A 9,488-nucleotide genomic window follows, 5' to 3' on the forward strand; every position below is an offset into this window, starting at 1 on the left:
TAACCATCATCAGTGAGATTTTTTTTATTGGATGATATAAATTGAGCTCTGACTCAGCAATAAAACAAAACTGAATGAGGTCATACACTGTGCAGTCTTCATTTACAGCTCAATGTCCTTGTCTGTTGCATTAAACTTTTTATTACTCAAGACTTAAGATTAACAGGCAAAACCAGATAGTTCATATTTGCATCAGCACAAATTTCCCTTTATGCAAGTTTAAAGATGGCTGCCACAACAGTATGCTCTAGAACCACCACCATTTCCAGTCGGATCTAAAAGAATCCAGCTTGTGCAAGTCAGAACATGCCGAATGAGTTTAGTGAAATAGGAGAGCAGACTTGTCAAGACAAAGTTGGTCCACAAGAATGCAATTTACACCAAGTATATTGGAGGGGAAAGACAGAATAATGCACTTTGTTACATATGTAATTTATGGAAGGGAAAGTCAGAAAAATATAATTTGATAGAGGGCTTTATTTTAAAAAGTTTACATTATAAATGTAAAAATTCAGCTAAACGTGATCACATGAACTGCAAAGTCATAAATCCCTTCGAGCTACTAATGTTCTGCCACGTCTTAACACGAGATTTTACAAACTCATTTGGCAAAACTGCAAGTTCACAGCAAACAGAGTGGATAGTTATTGCTTTGGTTTGTATTAACGGGGCCTTTACTGTAAAGTCGAGACATGCAGCATGATCTAGCTGACGGCAGAGAGGCGGAGGCAGGTCAGAGGAAACAATCTGGTGTAGGCGCTTTAATCGTCCTTATCCTTGGCACCGTGCTTTAGGATGCGCGTGAACTCCACATAGTTGAAGTTATTCTTCTTGTCGATGGGAGCCTCCCTGAAGAGCTCGTCCACCTCCTCATCTGTAAACCGGTCGCCCATTGTTGTGAGCAGCTCCCTGAGGTAATCCTCTGGAATAAAACCTAATGCAAACAGTTAGAGAGCAAGGATTATAATAATCTTGTGATGAAATGTTTATCATTTGATAGAATGCTCACAAAGCTGGGTAAAACAATTAGAGAAGGCAACACCGTCTTCTGGAAACCTTTTTATTTTCATTTCAAAGTATTTTGCATCATGCTGATGAAATGAAATCCACCGTGTGGCATATGCATAGCATTTTATAGTTTCAAATTCATAATTATGAGATACAGTAACTTTACACAACCACTGAAAATGACTGCTTGGACTTAATATTTGAAAGGCTGAAATTTTTCAGGTGAGATGTATTGTACTCTGCATTCCAATCATATATTCAGATTTTCTTTGTCATTTATGGCTCTGACTTTGTCCTCCTGACCAAGATCAAAAAGTTCAAAAGGTGGTGAGGAAATGACCATAATCAGAGAGAAAGAAAAACTAGGAGAGAAATTGAAATTATGATAAAGTTGCGTTTTCATAAATGCCTGCAATCTTAAAAGAAATCCATTTCTTAATATAATAAAGTATGATTTATGAAGTACCATGTGCAATGTTTTTTAAAACAGTTTACGTTTGAAACAATTCTTAAGCTTGCTTCCGATTCTATCATTTAATACAAGGTATTTTCATCATCATTATTTAAACTAGAGTACTTTGTCCTCTAGTTTTACAATTTAAAATACCTATGTGCAACACAGTAGAAAGAGATGAAGGTCAAATAATACTCCAAGTATTTTCTGTTAAAACACCCAATAGTGTTTAGTATTTAGCCCATAAGGTGCAAAGCGAAGTCTACAGGTCTTTTCTAATCTTCTGTTCAGAAGCATCAAAATTTCAGCATAAGGCTTCCCAATGACAATGACTCACCTCATTTGCTGCGGCGCCACAGTTTATTGGCCATCTACACCAGAACCATTAAAAACCACAGCTCCAGTTTAAAACACTGGTCTAAGAGGTTCTGGGGGACATAAAAGCAGGCAGACTGACTTTCCAGATTTTTTTTAACAGATCTTAATCCATGTGTGGGGGGTTTTGTTAGTAACTCCAAATCTAAAACAATCAATAGGTAGGGCTTAAAGTTCAGTATTGATGTGGCAAATCAAATAAATCAATTTAAAAAGAAATTCTGCTAAATGGAATGTGTGAATATTTGCCCATTTCAACATTTATTTTAGACTATTCAACAATGTGAATGAACTCTGCACTTTGAGACCAATACTGGTAATATAATAAATGAACTCAGATTTACCTGTTCCCTCCTCATCGAAGCAAGCAAATGCATTTCTGATCACGTCCTCAGGGTCTGTGCCGTTGAGCTTCTCTCCAAACATGGTGAGGAACATGGTGAAGTTGATTGGTCCAGGTGCTTCGTTCATCATGGCCTCCAGGTAGTCGTCATTTGGATTTTTCCCTTTAAAAAGACAAAAGGTTCTTAAAATTAAAATGCCAGCAATTTAAAGAGTAGAAGGTGAAACATAATGGTTCCTCTTTGCCAGATAGCTTTATTTCTCTGTTTGATTGAAGCCCATGTTTGTTAGCTAAACAGTAGACAAATTAATTTGCATTCAACTTTTCCAGTTTCTGCATATTCACCAGTAAAAATAAACAAGCTGGTCAAAACTTGAATGAGAACCTAATTTTAAATGAACCAGTTATCTGCTGCTTTGTTTTATCGGTTTTATGAGTGGGAACAATACTGATTGACAGGAACAAATAGGCAAACACAAGGGCTTTAAAAACATTCATAATCAAGACACAATAACACAATGAATTGGCCTAAACATGAGCAGAAATAAAATGGACATATGTAGTTAACTGAGGCAGTTTTAAGACCTTGGGAATATGTTAATTCAATTTTAATCTTTATTTTAAAAAATCTAAAGCAACAAGAAAGAGAAAAACAATTACTGATGACTCCATTAAGTAAATATTCAATTGGGAAAAAGTCATTGTCATTACTAGAAGCTAAAACAAAATTATCTCAAGTTTGCTTTTAAAAATGAACTGCAAGAGCCACTATGGCTCGAAACCAGAGCTAATTTCTCATCCGATCAGTTTGTCTGCTAAAGGTGTGGCCACTCACAGTCCAAAGCACACCACAGTTCATTTACAAACAGGCATGGAAATGTAATACTATTGCTTGCAATAAGAGCCAAAACTATATTAACTAATGTAGCATTATTTGCAAAAACTGAGTCTCACTAAGTTATGTTTCAAAAAAACCACTAATTACTACATTTTACTCACCCAGTGAGGCGAGCATGTCATGAAGATCCTCTTTGTCGACAAAGCCATCCCGGTTCTGGTCAATCATGTTGAAGGCCTCCTTGAACTCCTGAATCTGGGACTGGTCAAACATGGCGAAGACATTGGAGGTGGCGCGCTGAGGGCGCTTCTTGGTGGTCTTTCCCTTTGCCCTTTTGCTCGACATTGTGGCTGGTTTAGTATATTTCTGGAAAAGTAGAAACACAATATTGTTATAGCTCAGATCAGTGGGATGACAAAGGAGCGCTGAGTAAATAAAAAGATAAACAGATAAGCCAGTTACAGTGCAAAAAATAAATAAAAAAATATTCACCCCTTGAGCTGCAGATCAAATAGTGAAAACAAACCTACTTTTTTATATAACATTGAATACACCAAAAACAAAAACTGTCCAACTAACAGAAATAAATTGTGGTTTAATAAGCAAAAAACAACTTTAAGGTGTCTAGGCCTGGTCCATATGAGTATATCTGAAATTATCTTTGTATTTTTTCTTTCAAAAAGATTCTTTTAAGTATGAAATAATTTTTCAGAATCTTTATCCATACAAAGAAAATAAACCATGAGTTATGGCAGACTTGAATGTGGTGTAACGCCGTCATCAAAATTCCCCAAAACAAAAAGGAGAGAGTGGATCATTAAAGCTTGATGTTTTAAAAAGACAAAAGGTTCTTAAAATTAAAGTCATCTGACTTGCCTGGTGGAGAAGTATTAGGATGGAAGTATGACAATCAGTTACAAATAGTTGCATATTAGTAATCCACTCTGAAATCTAATAAATGAAAAAAAGAAAAAATAGGTCTATTTTTTGTTTTTACAATTGTTTTCTCTAAATATTTGTGTAGTTAAAAATTGGTTATAGACTTATAATAAGCACCAGTAAGATGCTCCAAATGTATAAACCTCATTAAAAATTGTAAATATTCACATCAGCATGTGATTTTACAAACTGGCCAACTCAAATGGTTCAGACCAGTTGCAGAAAAAGATTATGATTAAAAGGTGCACCAGATCATGCTGCTACTCAAAATGAAATTGTGTGATGCCATATCTATCTCAGAGGCTGTGCAATTTAATACCCTAGCAGTAAATCCCTGGAGTTGCGTCCCTGGCTGAGCTAAAAATGGAAATGTTGCTCAGCTTTCTAGGTTGGTTAGCCTGCTGCCTTCACTGGGAAAGTTACTGATGTGAGGACGGATGCCCTTATCAGGAAATGTCTGGAATGCAGACTTCCACAGCTTTGTCTCGACATGAGACTCTGAAAGGCAAAGTCTCATGTCATTGAGACATGCGGTAGTTTTGTCTGTAAAAGGCGCTTAAACTGTATTTACAGCATGAGCAATTAAGAACTGGACACAAAAAAGTAAAACAACCTAATTAATTCAGATAAGATCAATTTAAACAAATTTCAATGAGTGCTCTAAACCTATTTTTAATAGTGCCTCATCAAACTACTGATTTCACAAATACAACAATAACTATTGACACATTTATTATCTACCTTTATTTTGTATCTTTGCACAAATGTCCAACTGTCACAAACGTGACTTTTATATAATTTCTTATTAATAAACAGCGGTAACCAACAATTAGCAGGTCGTCAAACCTGTTACCTTTTCCAATCTCAAAAAGTGCTTTGCGGCCTAGTTTAAACAATAAAGTAAGCACAATAAACGCGAGCAGAAGATTACTACAGCAATATTCTTTAACAGTTTAAGCAAACAACCACCTTTTCAAACGGTACCCGGTAGCTAAATAATCAAATTAAAAACGTTATGCCATAATGTTAGCTGGCGTGAGGTTAGCTGTGCCGCTAACTGTTATTATTGGTCTTAGCCGAGCACGACAAAACCATACATTTTGGCGTTATTTTCTAGTTAAGCTTAAAAGGATACAACTTCAATACAACATAGATATGTAAAGGAGATTTTGTATTCCTAAATTATGTTTAGACCTCAATTTAAATGCTTTCTTACCTTCTTACGGGGAAATAATGTTTAAGCTAATCAGCTGCTGCTTCGTTTCTCAACCACCGCCCTTTACTTCCTGATGCTGTGGGTTCAGAGCTGAACACCGGAACAAACCAAGTACATAAATATGGGGGTGACCACCGTTTATAATACAATTCTTTCTCGTTATAAAACAAATGTAAATACCTTTCACTTATAAAAAGGTTTAAAATGATTGATTTTATTAACGTACTTATAGAAGTTCACTTGAATAGCTGAGTTTATACGGAAAATAATGTAGGAATTTCTCAACCTTACCCCAGTTGAAAAAGTGTAACTCCCCATAAACGCTTCCTTGACATTCTTGGATATGCCCTTTTAAGGAAAGGAAGCAGATATCCTCCTTTGTCTTTCGCAATTCCTAAATCGAGATAAAAAATTTAAATAGTCCTCCTGTGCTAGTCAAATATAAATGCGTCTCAATAAATTAGAATGTTATAGAAAAGTTAATTTATTTCAGTGATCAAAATCAAAATATAAAATTCATGTAACATATGGACTCATTGCACACAAATTTTGTGAGTTTATTCTGCTTTTTTAATGCTAGTTATTGAAAACTCAACTTTTAGTTCACCTGAAAATCTGAATATTATGTTAGACTGAATAATAAAGAATTTTGAACAGAAATCTGAACAGAATGTTATGGACATGTGTCCAGGAGATATTGACATCCTCCACCAATGGGTAAACATCAAAAGGTAAGGTCTCTAAAAATTCACCAAGTTTTGTTTCCCAGCGTATTGATGGAAAGTTAGGTGGAACAAAAGAATGTAGTAGAATAACATTCAAACCATGCACACATACACACACACACTCATACCTGAAAGCAATTTAGAGAACTGACCTAACTGTCATGTTTTTGGACTTTGGTAAGAAGCTGAAGTACCTGGAGAGAACTTAAACAAGCACAGAAACATGCAGAAAGACACAAGACTGGCTTCTCTAGATTTGGTGTTGTTTTTCCAAATATCCACAATATAAAATATCTTATGAATGTATATTCATATTATCTTATGTATTATGTATTTCATAATACATGTATTATGAAATACATGTATATCTACATATGCATATCCCCATTGTTGTGTTTCCTAAAACATTTTTTTGTGTTCTAAACCTGCTAGGAGATTTTTTGTCCTATATGTTGCTGTCAGGATGTATCATGTAACCTTAAACACTTATTTGTCAATTTTTTTTTTCTTTACCCCAAATAAGACATGACATTACTTGAAGAAGATTAGAAATTAAAAATTGCTTGTTCATTTGTTTAATTGAGAGCATTAACTGAAAAAATGATGTCATGATGGATATTTATAGCTGCTGCCTGTCCAGCAATGAGTAAGACAACTGTTGTTTCAGCAGTCATTGTTTTCAGAAGAGGCTTAGAGTTTCCATGCTTTAAACGTGACATGTGGTTGACTCAGTGTTTAAAATAAGCCACATCTGTCTTTTATGTCTAACTAATCTCTAGTATAATAACAACAGAGTTGGACATGTGCTGTGATATGTGACCTGCTGATTTTATTTTTGATACAAGTAGTTTTGGTCAAGTGCTTTTTAGTTTGTATGTTATCATTTTATCTGTCTTTGTTTGGTCATTGCAAATGGTTGCCTTTACCAAACTAGTTTCAGCTGGAGATTTTTTTATTATTTTAAAAGGGGAAATGTTCCTCTCCAATTTGTCCCAGTAGCTCAGTACAACAATAGAGCAAATGCAAATTAAGAGGACGTATGAAGGTCGCTTTTTTTTTCTTTTCAAACTTTATTTGGAGGACTATTGCTTCCAGCTTGGCATATTGTGATTTTAAAGAAGTTAAAGAGATGCGTGACTTTGATTCCTGAAAAATACATAAAGACACACATAGAAAGCATATTGTAGTAACAACCAATAAACTTGCATCTGTAAAAAAGTGTTCTATTGAGCTTTGTGCTGCAAAAATATCCAATATTTGTGCTGCATGTTAGTAGCACTATTGCTTTGCAGCAAAGACATGGATTCGAATGATTGCATTGAGTTTGCATGTTCTCACAATACTTGGATGGGTCATCCTAAGGGTCTCTGACTTCCTCTCACTGCCCCAAAACACACATCTGTTTATGCTGTCTCTGTGTTGCCCTGTGATGAAGTGGTGAGCTGTTCAGGGAGAACTCTACCTCTTGCCCTATGACCACTGGAAATGAACACTAGCAGTACCCTGAGACTCTATAGGATAAATGGGTAAACACAGTGGATGTTTGGGCATTATAGTTCAGCACATGTAAGCATACTTGTCTGATACTGGGTTTGCACAATCTGTATATTTCACTGCTTCACTACTGACTGTTCCACATACCAGCTAATGCAGCACATTTTCTGCACAAATACTTCCATTGTCCAATCCATTGTCTATAGAAACATGTTTCCTTACTGTGTGTAAGACTTTAAAGCTTTGAATTTCTATCGTTGTAATTTTTGTCTCAAATTTAACCATTAGGGTGCGCCGTTGTAGCAGGAAAACGAAAACTAACTGTCCTTGGTGATGTTATGAAATAATTATTCTGCCTGTTTTTCACTTACAGTTCAGCACTGTAAGTTTCTACAGTGTTACTGTAGAAATGATCATTTCTACAGTAACACTGCTGCTTTAATCCAAAACAGATAATTAATTTGTTCTTGACCCACACATAAATCAAATGTTTAGACCTATTGCAATTTTGTGCAAAAGTGTAAAAAAATCCTTTTGTCGAAATACATTGTACTTTCTTATTATTTTGTGTGATAAACCAACATAAAAAGGTGTTGATGTGGTGTTAAATGTTCTCTAAATAAGCGTTTAAAAACTGTGCAACACATTGTGTTCAGTTTATTTACCTGGTGCAACTTCCCTTTCCCTGCAGTGAAAGAAGAACAAGATGCTGCCACCACCATGTGTCACCATGGGAATGGTGCGTTAAAGGCGATGTGCGGTGCTAGCTTTCTATCACAACACACAGACCTTACTACACATGCCTGCTGTGTCCCTTACCTAGCTTGAGGCAAACTACTAGCAGTGTTTTTGATGGTTTTTCCGACTCTCCCACAAAAGTTAGATTTGTAGAGTGCACAACTCATTATATCAAATCAAAACAAAACAAATTCCAGCTATGTTGTCCTTTTTGTGTCTCGGGTGACCTCCCACATTTAATGGCTGGTTGATTTCTTTTAATGGGCTCACATTTCACATTTCAAATACCAAACGCCACAACATTTTAGCTATGCTGTCATGCTGACCCTTGTATTATGTGGGAATGTGATGGATAAAGGCCAGAAAAGATGGAAGGTCCCTAAACAAAAGCATCGGAAATGTTGTCGGATGGAAAATTACCGGACACTTGAGTTAATTTCCAGGATGACGCTGAAATATCTCCGGCACCTAAACTAAATCTGTTCACCTGCTGTTGGATGCTTTAATCAAAGGGAAAGATATGTCAATCTGTTTAATCCAACATCAAACACAGTGCTTTCTGAAAGAAGTTATACCCCTTAATTCTTTTCCATTTTCTCCAGGTTTTGCTGGATTTTGCTTTGTGACAGACCAATGCAAATAGTACTTCTTTGTAAAGTAAGAACAAAATATTTCTTTTAAACATGGGATCAGTTCTAAGTACAAAGTCAACATTTTGAACGGCAAGACTGAAAAACGCAGTACAGAGACAACCAGTCTAACTGAGCTTAAGTAAACATGACCATCTTCATCTTACACAAAGTTTTGATTCAATATGGAACACAAATTCATAACACACTTTTTAGTTTCTATAAAAAATATATATATATATATATATATATATTTTTGATCCAGTTCACAAATATGCGCAACTTTGTGATGATCTGTGACACAAAATCCCAATACAATACACTGATGAATATTGATCACTTTGATATCTAGTCTTTTTTTGCTGACTGCTGGGGACAAGAAGGGACATTCATGCTCTTCTAGCAATGAGAGAGGCTGAAAAAGAGAGTGACATAGTGACTGGTATTTGTTGAATGTGAAAGAGTAACAATAGCATAGCTAAAGTTAGCATCAGTCACAGCTGAGGCTGCTGGAGTAAAAAGCAGGACAAAAGCTGCTGAAGGTTAACTAACTCTGACAGACAGTTGGCCACAGTGCAGATGGTAAATTAGGAAAATGTAAAAGTGCATCAGCTTAGAGAATCATTGGGGAATATTCAATCAGTCATTGGACTAACTTTAAAAGCAGATTTATGTTTACCTTCACACCACAGTTACTGGCATGAAGACCTGCACCCATAAATGTGTTCC

General features: G+C 35.7%; 1 protein-coding gene across 1 annotated transcript; it reads right to left on the bottom strand.

The window, feature by feature from the left end:
* On the bottom strand, positions 1-5,267 carry myl12.1 (myosin, light chain 12, genome duplicate 1). Its single transcript, XM_028004986.1, has 4 exons — positions 5,174-5,267; positions 3,180-3,384; positions 2,182-2,343; positions 1-934 (listed from the first exon to the last, which is right to left on the bottom strand). The coding sequence occupies exons 2-4, from the start codon at positions 3,361-3,363 to the stop codon at positions 762-764; spliced, it is 519 nt and encodes a 172-aa protein (XP_027860787.1). The 5' UTR covers positions 3,364-3,384; positions 5,174-5,267; the 3' UTR covers positions 1-761.
* Positions 5,268-9,488: the final 4,221 nt, after the last annotated feature.

The sequence above is a fragment of the Xiphophorus couchianus genome, chromosome 21 (assembly GCF_001444195.1).
Source record: "Xiphophorus couchianus chromosome 21, X_couchianus-1.0, whole genome shotgun sequence".
Taxonomy (NCBI): Eukaryota; Metazoa; Chordata; class Actinopteri; order Cyprinodontiformes; family Poeciliidae; genus Xiphophorus; species Xiphophorus couchianus.

Bases quoted from the DNA above. Each gene is read 5' to 3' on its own strand.
- myl12.1 (XM_028004986.1), bottom strand. From the start codon at position 3,363: ATGTCGAGCAAAAGGGCAAAGGGAAAGACCACCAAGAAGCGCCCTCAG. The intron at 2,344-3,179 runs GTGAGTAAAATG...GTCTTTTTAAAG, and splicing joins TGACATGCTCGCCTCACTGG to GGAAAAATCCAAATGACGAC. The intron at 935-2,181 runs GTAAATCTGAGT...TGTTTGCATTAG, and splicing joins CTTCGATGAGGAGGGAACAG to GTTTTATTCCAGAGGATTAC.